Below are 14,063 nucleotides of genomic sequence, written 5' to 3'. Positions count from 1 at the left end.
GCAAGGGAGGTTTAGGTTAGATATGAGGAGGAAGTTTTTCACACAGAGGGTGGTGAGGCACTGGAACAGGTTGCCCAAGGAGGCTGTCGATGCCCCATCCCTGGAGGCATTCAAGGCCAGGCTGGATGTGGCTCTGGGCAGCCTGGTCTGCTGGTTGGCGACCCTGCACATAGCAGGGGGGTTGAAACTGGATGATCACTGTGGTCCTTTTCAACCCAGGCCATTCTGTGGTTCTGTGATGTTACGACTTTATGACTCTTCATGATTTCAATAGGAGAATTTCGCAGCTACATACTGCACTAGGCCTGAACTACTGTTTGTTTTTCTAGAGCTGAGATGTACGTGTGGTAGTAAAATGTAATGCTGCTAAGTCAAATGGAAGATCTGACATTACCCAGCTGCTTTTCTTTTTGTGTGCATGTTATTAGTCTATTAATTTAATTTTGAACAGTAAGCAAAATAATACAGATTGCTGAAAACTTGTGCAATGTAAATCTTACTGTACTTGCCTTACTTACATATTGGGCTAAGAATAGGCTTCATATTTCATTCAGCCAGCAGCCAACAAAAATAAGAGCAGAGCATGATCCCTTAATCTCACAGCTGTGTGTGTAATAAGCTCTGTACGTAATATCCCATCTTTGATAGCAGTTACTGGTAGCAGGGACTGTCATAGAGGGAAGTTGTTACATGATGCAGTCATTGCTCCTCCCACTGAACAGTCAGCAGTGAAATACATGAACCAAACTAATGTTTGATGAGTAGCAGCATTATCAACGTTAGTATATGAGCATAATGTTAAGGGCTTGATGAGTCACCTAAAACCCTCGTATTGCTGAAGGATATCTAATCAAAAAGTAGTTACATTTAATCAAGTAGTATGTTCCAGGAGCATCTCATCCTGCAGTGAGGGCCAGCATTTAATCACAAACCATACACTGAACTCCACAAATTTGTTGCCTGGGTCTTCGCTAACTTTAAAGATCCTCAAGAGTAGATGCCAAAAGTTTGGTAAAGTGAATCCTTCCAACCCTCCAATCATCGTCTAAATCAACATTGAATAGTCTTGAAAATATACTGGAAGTTATCAATCAAGTAATGTGTGGTCAGATAAGGGAGCAGTTACTATATTTAGACAAATATCTCATAACCTTATGGCTCAAAAAAGACCATGTGTGCATTTTTCCTCTTCTTATTTGATTACTGAAAAAGACTTCCCTTTTTCCATTATATTCTGCTGAGAACTGCTGTGCTTTGTGGCTGGTTGAAAATTTTGCTTGCAGCAATTCCCACTTCTGAGAGTTTAAATGTAATTCAGTAAGAAACCACAGAGGCCTTACACATGGGGAACCTGATAGCATCACTTAAAGTGGTGTGAAGAATAATGGCCATTGCCAGGGATCGGTTTTACTCCTCTCATGAGCCAGACATATCATGTTGTAGTAAATTGTGTGTAGCTGAAGGCATTGATTGCAATTAGTTTCCAAGTACACAAGAGGTCAGATCTATAATCAGTTTTTTTTCACCTTATTATTTCTGCCTGCATGATCATCTTTCTCTGGACACAGCTCAGGCTGTGATTTTATTCCAGACCACTGTAGCAAAAAAAATAAAAATTGCAAAGATGAGGGAGATTTAAAAAGTGTCATAGTATAGATCATGTATGCATAGGCTAGGTAACTGTTTTATCATGTGGAAGTGAAACATAGTAAGAGTTGAGCATTTATAATAAGAAACAATTGTAAATGTAAGCATTGTCTTTCTTTTTATTGATCTGATAACTTCACCTGCTTTTAGTGCTCTCATTTATCTGACCTTCCAGGTGTTTTTAATCCATGTAGATAACAAGGGAGGAGTTGTCTTTCATAAGACTTTCTGGGAGGTTAGTTTTCTTGCTGAAACATAGCTACAGCACTTTAATGGCCTTGATAGGCTTCAGTTAAGGCATTGCCTGGAGCCTCTAACCCCAATTTCTGTGCAGGGGCCCTACTTCAGCTTTGCTCTGGATCTTCAATTCCTGTTTTCCCTACATGCAGGAGTGCTGGTCTTCAGCTTCACTATGTATGTACTTAGCTATGGGCTAGATTGATCCTGATCTTCAGGCTGACCACCTGGCTTGACTTCAGCCTGCTCCTATGGAGGTGCTGTGGGCTGCATCTTGCTTTGCATCCTCAATGAGAGAGATAGGATGGGTCTTGGAGAAACCCATCCCCTACCAGTTCTCACGGGGATTTTCACAGGGAGCAATTCCCCATTGGTGAGTTCTTCATGTTTTGTGCACATTAAGATAACTGAAGGGAGAAGGAAGCAATGTAGATTTTGCTGGGAGAACAGAGCAAGTGGAGTGACCCTTACAAGGTTGAAAGCTAAATAGAGGTCTCATAGGACTTGAACCAATATCTGATTTCTCTTAAGCCGTAGCAGTAGCTTAGTAGTACAGGTGGATGGACTTACCTGTTTTTCCTTCCATTTATTTTTTCAGTCTTTCAAGTCTAGTTTTTGTTTCCCTCACATCTGAGATCTCCCAGTTTGTTGTTCAGGGTCAGTAAGGTGTGTTAAGCTATTTCCCTTCTCTTGGGATGGGAATACTGAACTATTCTTCTATGTACTGTTGAGCCCCTTAACACTCTTGAGGAGAGCAGTAAGCTTTCTCAAGTGATCTGTTGCCAGCATGCTCAGTCATCCTGATCTCTCTTTCCAGAACTACAAAGGTCTTTTCACGCTGCAGCTTCATCCTCCTACACTTCTGTCTTGTGTTTTGGCTGCATCACATACGTGTATCACTGATCTAAGTCACAGATGAGGTTGGATGTATTCTGTGCCAAGTCAGAGCTAATGTGCATGCAAGCCATGGTAGATGTGATGTGCTGATCCAAGTTGCCTAGGAAACACTCCGGTTAAGTCCATTTGGTGTTTTTGATCCACCATATGTAATCTTTCTATGCAGGCCATGCCAAGTGCATTAACTTTTCAGTATTACTGTTTATGCAGGAGTTCCTGTTTTTCTGCTAGTGTATTAATTCTGCTGCACAGCTCTGCAAGAATTAAATATATAAAACGTGCCTTGAGGTCAGAACAAGATGCCTTGTTTATGATAGTGATCACACAGTATTTAATTTCCAAGGTGACACTGGTGACCTTCTCCCACTTTCTTCTCCTTGATTACTTTTTTAATATCATGCTGAATTTGGAAATGTCCTGGTTTTGGGTTTCTTTCTGAGAAGTGGGTGTAAAGCCACAATCTCTCATTCACTAAAAATTGCCATACGTGTGATGCCATATGGAGTGAATTGTGCTGAGACTTGCACTCGCCAGATCTTAGTTCAGTACTGTAATTCTTTTGAAACCTCTGCTTCTGAGTAGAAGAAAGAAAAGGTTTTACTTTTACTGGCAGCTGGACTGGACCTTTATCACCTTTGCAAGCCACTTCTATTATTTTTCATGTACAATCATCTTGAACATATGGCATTTGATTTAATTTCTACTGGAAGTTCAGCTTGATTTGCTGGAGAGCTGCATATTTCTGGAGAACTCAACCACTCTTTTACAGATGAAGTCAGCTTATGGCACTTATTTGGAAAAAAAATAAAATAAAATCATGCAAGGATGGCACAGAGCAGCAAAGCTGATGTAACAGACTGAGAAACTACCTGTATTCCTTGCAGCTTACACATTTATTTGCAATGATAGCTCATGATCTTGGTGTAAATGCACATCACTCTCTCAACTAGATTCCTTTCCTCACTCACATAAATGCAGATGGATACTTTTTTTAATGCTTGCAGGAGGGAGTCCTGAAGTGGCAGGAGAAAAGGAATTCTAAGGAATTAGAGCAGCAAGGTTTCTCTTACGAGAATGGGCTCTTGCTAATAAACTGTGCTAGACTATGAACCTGTGTTGCAGACTGTGCTGTTGTGGCAAATGTAATCCAGCATCGCATACCTTTATCTACTTGGCACAGAAATGAGAACAGGGTAACTTACAGCAGGTTTCACAATGCATGTTACAGTCTTTTTTGTCAGAAATCATCCCTTCTTTGGAGGGACATGAGAAAAACAGACTTTCCTCTCTCTTATGCCTGGTGCTTCTTTTGAGGAGTAGCTCATCGTTTGTTGGCAGTCCATCCTGTCCCTCACACTTGCTATGGCCACTGCAATGTTAAGGACCTTTGTGCTTTGCTTGAGTGACTTAGCTGATCAGCACATTTATGTTTGGGCAAGGTGAAATGCTGATTCCCCTGTGGCAATGGACGATAAATGAAACCAAGACAAAAGGACAAAACAAATAGCTGAACTTTGAAGATGAGATAGATATATCTACAGTGTGTGTGTATATATATATTTATGAAGTTATAAAAGAGAATGATTCCAGCTAACACTAGATAAAGATAATTCTATGCTTTGACAGTGCATTGCTTAGGTAGCTAATGGTAAATTCTGGAGTCATTGGCTTGGTGCCACTGTATCTATAATAGCATTTCACACATCTCTAGGGGCTTTTCTCACAGGTAAATGAGAAATTAGCTTCCTTTGCTTAATGATGGTGTCAGCACCCTTTTCTATTCCCAGGAAGCCATTTCTTAATGTAAGGTCATACAGACAGTTCTTTTTCCAAGAACAGTCCCTGGACACTTTCTATCATAGCTTATCATGGAGGACACTATTCCTGACTCAGCATAAACACTGAACCAGCAGGTAAGCAATGCTGCCAAGGGGAAAATCTGTGCCTGCAGAGAGAGAGATGCTGACAGATTCCTCTGTCTTTGTTCCTGTAAGCCCTTCCAGCTTTCTTTTTCTCAGCTAAGGAAGAGAAAGAAGTAGGAGCTGTGAGCCACTTCTTGGTCTTTCATGTTCATCCTCAGGCTCTATACTTATATGTCCTTGATGGAAGAAATTTAAGTTGTTATTGTTAATGTCTTGTACTTTCAGTTCATTCAAGGAGGAAAAAAGTGCACCTTTCAAAAAGATGGAAACAGCAAAATGGAAGGAAATTATTCCCATTCTTAAAGCAAAAGGAATCACTCAGCACAGAAACACTACACAGGAGGATGCCCTGAAGTATGCCAAACATCAATGGGGATGGAGCAATCACATAAACAGCAGGTAGATGAGAATGGTTTGAGAGAGCTTAGAGCAGGTCATTTGGCTGTGGACCTTGTCTGGTAGGAGCACTGCAGCAACTTCATAAAGAGCTAACAGGATTGCTGACCTGATCCTGGAGTTCAGAGGAGCATCCCAGCCAGCAGAAGACCTCTTTTTTATTGTAATAATGATGCTGCTATTTGGAGGAAGCTCCAGGCCTTGTGCCTGTCAGGTCAAAAGACCTTTGCAAGTGGCTGAGGTTGAGTTTACCCTGGGTTTGGCCCCAGACTAAGTGGGCTTAGCTGTAAGTGTGATTTGGAATCTTGTTCAGGACAGAATTGCTCTTGGCATTGCATCAGCTTCTTCATTGCCTCCTGTGTAGCACCATCCTTCCTTCTGTGTGGGAAAGAGGGAGTGTGACTGCTATAATACCCAACGTTGGAAAATGTTTTTATCTTATTTTCTAACAAACATTACCAAATGGGCTGTGTAACAAATAAAAGATGCATGTAGGAAGTGATATTTTGACATCTAACCAGTTTGGGAAGTCTCAGTATTAAAATCCTGATTTCTTATATCAGCAGAGGGCGCAGCATCATTAACGAAGCAAAGGCTTTGCTGCTTACTGCCAAACCCTACGTGCTTGTGCCTCAGGAATAAGACTTCAAAGGTGGTATGAAGTAACAGAGCTAGTGAGTTAGAAACTGGGAGAGAGATCCTTTTGGTAAGCACAAAGCCACGTGATACACCACCCCCCATTGTTTTGCCAGAGTTCTTGTGTGCACTTTCTTCATTGGGATTAGACATTAAAGTGCTTATTTAATTTCCCAGGACTCTGTCATCAGGGCTGGCAGTGCTTGATAGAGTTGAGCATCTTGTTGTGCAGTTGCCTGTTCTGTCAGAGGCGACCTATAAATACGCTCATGCTTCTATGTTTCCCTATCTCTCACTCTGTAAGAGGAAATGGGCTTGTTTTCATGTGATTAGCAGGCAGAGGAACTTGTGAAAGTGACACAGCTGTACTGTAAAAAAAAAAAAAAAAAAAAACCAAAAACCCCACCCCGCAGAGTTTGTTACCAGAGGAGCTTAACTGCTGGCTCTGATAGACCTGAGAGCAGGACTGCCTGCAACATGGAGCGAGAGCCGATGCGCATAAGGGAGGGCTACTTGGTCAAGAAGGTAAGCAGGCAGCCTTGGGCGAAGTGGAGGAGAGAGCTGACTGAGCAGGTTGGGGAAGTGTAGGGAAATGTGCTTTGTTTTCAGTTATTTAAAATTAAAAAGGCTTTTTTTTTTTTTTCCTAAAAATGAAGGTGAATGAAGACAGTTCTGTGAATAGTAAAACCATGTGATTATAGTGGTTACAGAAGTACTGCTAGCAGTTATACCTTGTTACAATACTATATGATGAGGCATTTTTGTATTTATCCTACAGTTCTTCTGGGTCAAATATATATATATATTTACTAAGAAACACAAATGCCTTGGCTGGAAGCTTGGTAAAATAGGTAACAGCTCAAAATGACCAGAGCCTATTCTACTATGCTTCATCAGAGAGTGAAATATTAGAGAAGCACGCTGCTATCCCTAAAACAGGGAGAGCCTGTGGGACCATGCACAAGGATGAGGTTACAACTTTTATTGAAATCCTTAGTGAGATCAGTCTGGTGTCCAGCAGCTTAAACAAAGTCAGTTCTGGAGCAAGGGAGGAGCTCTGCTGTGGGGTCTCAGCTCATCAAAACCAGAATTCCCCTCCTTAGAGCTGTTGGCTGGAGAGTTTTCTAATCTGCAGCCACTGCTGCACAGAGGCCACTCCTCAGTCTTATTTCCATTGACGCTGGAAGTAGGCGAGTTTATACAGTAATCTCAAAGCTGAACTGATGCTGCCATGAGGAAGGAGATGATCAAATTCACTCACGGCAGATTGCAGTTCTCTCTAGTTCTCATGGTCCAATACTTTAAGCAAGTGGCTCACAATCTGTATTTTTCCATGGCAAGAGAATGGCTAGAAACTTGGACACAAACACTGTGTCTGGCTGGGCATGCCAGGGAGAAGATGTGTGCAGGTGTCCAGTGTGAGTTTCTGCCATTCCTGTGGATGCTGGGTGCCAAGAAGTCTCTCTGTGTGGGTACTGCTAATGGAAAATTGCTGCTGCATGCTGTTTCAGTAGCAGGAGAGAAGTGGAAGTTGTGCCCCTTTTCTGTAAGGTGGTTCTGTCCTTGCTGAAGTGAGTTTGTGTTGATGGTGAAGAGCAGCGGTGTGCCAGATGGAGGCTGGAGGGCAAAAGGAGAAGATGCAGACCAGACTGGTAGCAGCTGTTTGATCTATCAGTAAGACTGCAGTGGATTCTGTAAATAGAGCTTCCAGCCAGGATGGGCAAAGTCCTAATCAATCTTACCTGCTACTGAAGTACTCTCCTCTTTTTTGTTACGCTTCTAAAGTGAAGCTATGGAACACACCTCCCAGACAAGTCACTTGCACAGCCAAAGTTGTCTTTGCTAAGGGTGAAGGCTGTTTTTCACTGGCTCTCTTTTTTTCTAATTTGCATCATGGGAACATGCTTGAGGGTCAGTGTTTTAGCTGGTACAACGTGACCTCTATTACGTATGCATTCAGTGTTGGTTTTATGTCATCTTAAGTGTATTTGTGGTGACTTTGTGTAATCTTCTGAGCAAGCACAGAAAACGGCTCATCTTTTTTTAAAAATTGTTCTACCAAAGAGAGATAGTATGAGTTTTTAAAGCAGCTAATGATTTGAGAGACCAATTCAGAGAACATCCATCTTTATATGAAGTTTTTGGAGCAGACGAGTTGATTTGATTTTTAGTACAACAAAATGAAATGCAGCATCCTTGCTTGTTTTTCATGAGCTGTTTCAGCTGAGATCACCATGACCACATTTGGGCTTGCTGACGGTGGACATGAAGCTGCCGGTCTAACCCAGCTGTGCAGTGACTTCTATTGGCAGGGCACGTCAGAATCTTCAGAAAGTATTAGCCGAAATATCAAAAAGACGTGGTAGACTGGCAAATAAAAAGATTGTGTGGTGGCTCAAGTCTTGGCTCAGCATCTTAATTGATTCCTTAGCAGAAGTTCAACCTATGGGTCCACTCACGTTCTCCAGCTTAATTCATAGAGCATAAATTCATACAGCTTAAACAAGCAAAAAATCAAACTAAAGGAAACAGCATTCAATCCCTATGTGCAATCCATATCCAAGACAACTCCTTGTTCAGCTGGGTTTCTAGAAAGCCCCCAGCACAGTGATTTTTCCTTTAGAAGGTAGCATTCACTTGTGGGGATCCTTCTGCCTCCAGTGAGGGCTGCAGGGCTGGGAGCAGGTCCCATTCTTAGTAACATCTCTGCTGACAGTTTTCCATCTTCACCCTATAGTTGAATGTAAGATCTGATTCAGAGTGTGAAAGGCCATAGAAGGTAGAGTAGGAAGAAGGATGTGATGGTGAAAGGCTATATTTGGGGAGTGGTGGGGTGGGAAAAAAGGAGGATGGTTTTTCTGTCCCATTCATGTGTGTAGAAATGCAAATGCAGCTAGTGCAGTCCCTCTCATGTCTGAAGATCAAAACAAGCCACTTTGCGCAGTGTGATGGTGTCTGCCTTGCTTCTATCTGCAGCTTTAACACTGTCCAGCCACCATGGTAGGGAGGGAGGATAAACTGGGGTCTCTCTTTGTGCTGGAAAGACTAAGGACAACTAATATTTTTAAAGAATTCGGGACCATGTATGTCTGGTGCTCTTCAGTAATTCTTCAGAGAATCTGTTGATATTCAGCATATCTAAATGTTCATTTGGATGAGAAGTAAGTCACTTCAGTGTCTGGGATTGTGACTGTTTTTAAAGCTATCTGCAGGCAGGCTGAGCTAGCTAGAGACCAGGTTCTTAATTCTAGCGCTTAATCACGTGAACTGAGCACAGAGAAACAGATAGTTCCTCTTTGAGTCCCTGAGACTTTGGCCATTTATTTCACTGTATGTAGGTTCTGGCCCTGGCTTTCTCTATATTTCATTGTCTAAAAACTGTTATTTAGAAACAGGAAGTAAAAACTTCAAGAGATGAAATGAAGCACCTCAAATTCTCACCACAGCGGTTAGGGATCTGCACCCTAAGAACCTTAAACTACTCATTACTATTTGCCTAAGTCAAGAAATCCTCTGCAAACTTAGAATCATAGTATCACTTGAGGGATTATTAAAATTTCACCTAGTTGAACAACCCTGCAAAGAAACCTCTACAGCTAGATCAGATTGCCCAGGGCCTGGTCCAGCCTTGCCTTGAAAGTCTCCAGGGTTGGGGCATCTATGGCACCTCTGGGCAACTTCTTCCACTGCCTTGCCACTTTTATTGTGTAAAAAAAAAAAAAAAAAAAAAAAAACAAAACCTTTTTCCTTATATCCTATCTAAATCTCCCCACTTCTAGTTTGAAACCATTTCTCTCTGCCCAACCACAACAGACTCTGCTAAAGAGTCTGTCCCCTTCCTTCTCACAGCCCTCCATCAGATACTGAAAGGCTGCTCTCGGGTCTCCGGAATCCTTCCCTTCTCCAGGCTGTACAGCCCAGCTCTCATCCTGTCCTTGCAGTGAGGTGTTCCATCCCTGGGCTCATTTTTGTGGCCCTCCTCTGGACACTCTCCAACAGCTCCATGTCTCTCCTGTACTGAGCACTCCCCATCTGGATGCAGTGCTCCAGGTGAGGTCTGACAATGCAGAGCAGAGGGGCAGGATCACCTCCCTCACCTTGCTGGCTGTCATCTTGAATCAACTTGGCTGGGACAAACTGATTCTGAAAAGAAATGTCTACTGGGAAAATGTTGGAAAAACTCACAGGTGGGGCCACTGGAAGAGGAAGTAAATGGGGGTCAGAAGAATAACAACAGTGTGTTTTAACTGCATAGTAAGATGGGTGCGGTTGTGGTTTAGTGTTCCCCTTGAGACATGATAATTAATTTAGAGTCAGATGTTCTGTGCAAGATCATGTCTTCAGTGGATATCATGTGAACGGTGATTTCTCAATGCAGGGTAGCATGTTTAATACCTGGAAGCCAATGTGGGTTGTGCTCTTAGAAGATGGAATTGAATTCTACAAGCGGAAGTCTGACAACAGCCCCAAAGGGATGATCCCACTAAAAGGAAGCACCATCAACAGCCCATGCCAAGATTTTGGCAAAAGAATGGTAAGTACTTCTTTTCTAGTAGCTATGATTGACAGTGTACTTAAACTCCTGAAGGTTCTAAAAGGGCACAAGGCTGGTAGTTAGATTCCTTAATCATATCCTGGTAATCACTCTCATTGGTCTTAGAAGGTCACAAGCAGGCTTGGACTTCTGTAGTGTTTGAAAGGTGAGACTGCTTGAGGAACAACTCAGGATATTTCAAGAGGAGCAGTTCAGAAAGCAGTTGTTTGGATTTCTGACTCTTATCATAGTGGATCTAAACTGTGTTTTCACGGTGCCAATAGCCACAGAATAAAATTGTGGTCAACTGTCTCATGAGCTTTGGAAAAACGTAATTATTGCCAAAGAACACTGACTAGCTTGCTTGGGTAGGAGGGAGATAAATGCTGAGATACAAACGCCCTAAAAAAGCTGTGATTCCAAACTGTTTCATTACCATTCAGTAAGTACATGAGGTCAGGTAGTTCATATTCATATAACCACACAACATGCAAATAAAACAGATTATATGTAGAGCTTTTACCTATGACTAAGAGCTACGTGTTTACTCAGAGTGAAAAACCAAAACTGATTTGGAGAAATCAGTTTAAATGATGCTATGCATTTGGGCTCTCTGTGGGCAAGCACAGCAAGCAAGGTAAGGCCCAAGTTCCCAATGAGATACACGTATCATGATATTGGTAAATTCAAGGTCTTGAAAGAAAATTAAAAGCAGGAAAATGATTGTGTAAGAATACTTGTTTTGCCATAGGGTTCTTGAAATATACATGTTGGTAAAACAGGATTTCCAGGATCAAAGAATGATGTATTTAGTCCAGGAGGAGACTGGACTGTTGTGTCTAGAAGGAGAATTTTATGATCGTGTATCCTTCTCCCAAGCTCATCATAGATACTGCAATACCTGAGCTGGCAAGGGAGAGCATTCAGTTGATTCAGAAACATTTGAGACCAAAGCCATCTACTCCTCCTTGCTGACAGCTTCTGCCCTACTCAGCCTCTAGCGAGGCTGGGCAAGCCTTACTGGTAACCCCTGCAACTTTGGATCTGATCTTCTGCTTCAGCAAGGATAGGTGCAAGCCAGAGCTCTGTATTACTGCACTTGACTTCACCTCTTTTGCAAACCCTGAACAATAAAGGTGAAGTGTAATTACATCCAGGGACTAGAGCACAGGGGAAGAACATTAAATAACCAAATGAAGGAACACAGTATATCTGTACACATTTGGTTCTATCAGTTTGAAACTATATCTCTACGTTATCTAATTAAGAGCCCTCTGTACAGCTCTCCTTGCTCTATATGTGGGAGGGGGATACTATGTTCTGGAGTATCAGATCCTACAATACAGTACTAGACATTCATTTTTTCCTTATAAAGCATTTTTTTCTGGACAGTTTTTTTTTGTGTGTGTGTGTGTTTGAAGTCCTGATAAAATCATTATTGTTCTGTAGTGGTTCCATGTGCACTCCCAAAATAGGCAGAGGGGTCCGAAGCGTTCAGAATCAGATCAGGAAGACAAGGCATGTGCTTTTTCAGAAGTAAAATCTGATGCAGTTTGTTAAAGCCAGTGGAAGTGATGCCAGTGACTTCATTAGGTGTTGGAGCAGATCCTCTTTGCTAGGTCAGTGAGGTCTCTCTGCAAGTCCATAGACCAGCAGCCCTGAAGAAGTGCAAGTTTGCACTTCTCAAACAGTCAAAACTGCAACATATTCATGCAAGCAGTGCTGTTATTGGGATTGTTCTTACTAGTAGTTGCTGCCCAATATGATTAAATTACTGCATATATTCCTTGAAAATATAGGAACTTTATTTTTTGATATTTTACATCAACATTATGCAGCTGAATTCAAAGCCTCTGTATCGCATTGTGCATTCTAGTTAATTGTATGCTAAAACATACAGCTGTGCTGCTTATGGGAATTATTCTGGTTCATAGTGGCTTGAGTACATTTATAGCACTAAAGGAAGTATAGTTTTGGCTCAAGACTTCTGTAGGGTAAGAAGTGGGATAATTCTAATTAGGTCTGTTTTAAGTCTAGTCTTATTTGGATTCACACTGGGGCAGGGAATATTGAGCTGTGAGCAGACTTCCATGTTCCTCTGGTCAGATTTCAGCTGTTTGAATAAGATAGGCCTCAATGCAGTGATACAGTCCGAAACCTCAAAGGTGCAAATCACCAGCATACTTAGTTTGGTAAGTCAGCTGCAAAAAGCAGATGTTGAGGGGAAGGGAAGTAATCTTGGATTTGTTAGACAGATAAAGCTTGTTCCCAAAAGGCTGTGACTGCAAATTTAATGATTTTAATTGCAAAATGCTGTCACCACTGCTTACTGGTCTTGATGTAAATCTTTATCATTGCTCAATGTGATGTTAATTCTGCTATATTCCTTCTTCCTCTCTCTTCCTCTGGATGGCATTATCATGTATGGTTCTTTATAGCGGGATTCATTTATTACGTTGGTGTTTAGTTCAAGCTAATGCTCTAATTTTCTCAAAAGCACAAATGGATATATTTCTCCAGAAAGGAGTTTGTTCACTTCTAGGATTGGAGACAACTGATTATTCAGAGTCTTGATTTCATTGCTATAGATCCACTGTTCTGTGCCCTCTACTTGTCCCTATGTATCCATGCTGTTTGCTCCCTTATTAGCTTGATGTTTCCATTTTGATGCCTACTGAGGTTTTTATTCTTGTACAACTATGGAAAACATAACAGTTCCTCTTACAGGGAGTTGTATTTTAGAGGAAATGGAAGTCCTCTTGTCTGAGTAATTTGACCTGGATTTTCCATCCAAAAGGTCACTGGATGAAAGCAAGATCAAACAGTCTGAACTTTGAGGTTTTTTTTTTTTTCCCCAAGTTGGTGTTGTTTTTTTTCCTTCTCTGTCTAGTTCTGCCTTTAAAAGATCTGTTCTCATTTTGTGTGAATACGGGCTTTCCAATGGCGTCAGTGTGTTTAGAAAGGCAGTGATCATGATGTGTATCTAAGAGTTGGATTTATCATTTCCCTACCAAACCTTTAGAAGTGTGCTAGACTGCAAACAAGTGTGGCTACTCTCTGATGTGACAGTTTTCTTCTCTCTAAGCAATATGATGTGGTTTGTTTTTTTGTTACTGTCTCGACTCCAGACTGACCACATCTCTAAATAGTGAGACAGGTTTACACCCATGTAATTTTGCAGGGGATGGGTGCTTCAGTCTTTCAGCTATGTTGAACTTGCCAGCAAATGTTAAAATCATCAGCTATATCAGTGCCACTCATTTTTGCTGATGCTAGCTCTAGCTGGAAAGTAACAAAAGTCCATTATCTGTACTGCCTGTCTAGGCTTTCCTTTAGAATTATTTTATTTGACTGTGGCTCTAAGGCACTCTCCAAAGCCCCTTAGGGAGACTGTATGCCATGGTGACACCAGGTGACACCAGCTACACTAAAGTAACTTGTAAAAAAAAAAAAAAACCATTGTTTATCCTTCCAGTTTGTCTTCAAGCTCACTGCAGCCAAGCAACAAGACCACTTTTTTCAAGCCTCCTACCTGGAAGAGAGAGATGCTTGGGTACGGGATATCAAAAAGGCAATTCAGTGCATAGATGGAGGTCAAAGATTTGCCAGGAAATCCACAAGAAAATCCATTAGACTGCCTGAAACAATCAACTTGAGGTATGCTCTTGTAGCTCTGCTCCTCTGTTTACATATCTGCCATTGCCTGCAGAGGGAAGTAACCTCAGCATGGAAGAGCTATTAGCATGTCTGTCTGTGCTACCTATCCAGTTTCCCTTGGAGTCCTTTCTGCATAA

The 14,063-nt window shown here is 41.6% G+C and overlaps 1 protein-coding gene across 3 annotated transcripts in view; it reads left to right on the top strand.

The window, feature by feature from the left end:
• PLEK (pleckstrin) overlaps positions 1-14,063 on the top strand; it is a 56,091-nt gene that overhangs the window by 34,633 nt on the left and 7,395 nt on the right. The window contains exons 1-3 of one of the 3 annotated variants that reach the window (XM_031603299.2): positions 1,900-2,257; positions 10,114-10,269; positions 13,745-13,926. In XM_031603299.2, coding sequence (XP_031459159.2) covers positions 2,189-2,257; positions 10,114-10,269; positions 13,745-13,926 — 407 coding nt within the window. In that variant the 5' untranslated portion in view covers positions 1,900-2,188. Of the gene's footprint in view, positions 1-1,899; positions 2,258-6,116; positions 6,261-10,113; positions 10,270-13,744; positions 13,927-14,063 lie in introns of those variants that run through there. The other 2 variants (XM_031603300.2, XM_031603301.2) reach the window with 2 other exon arrangements.

This window comes from Phasianus colchicus, chromosome 2 (genome assembly GCF_987193195.1).
Source record: "Phasianus colchicus chromosome 2, bPhaCol1.hap1.1, whole genome shotgun sequence".
In the NCBI taxonomy this organism is placed as follows: domain Eukaryota; kingdom Metazoa; phylum Chordata; class Aves; order Galliformes; family Phasianidae; genus Phasianus; species Phasianus colchicus.
The sequence above is the reverse complement of the archived record's forward strand: the minus strand, read 5'-3'. Positions and strand labels throughout refer to the sequence as shown.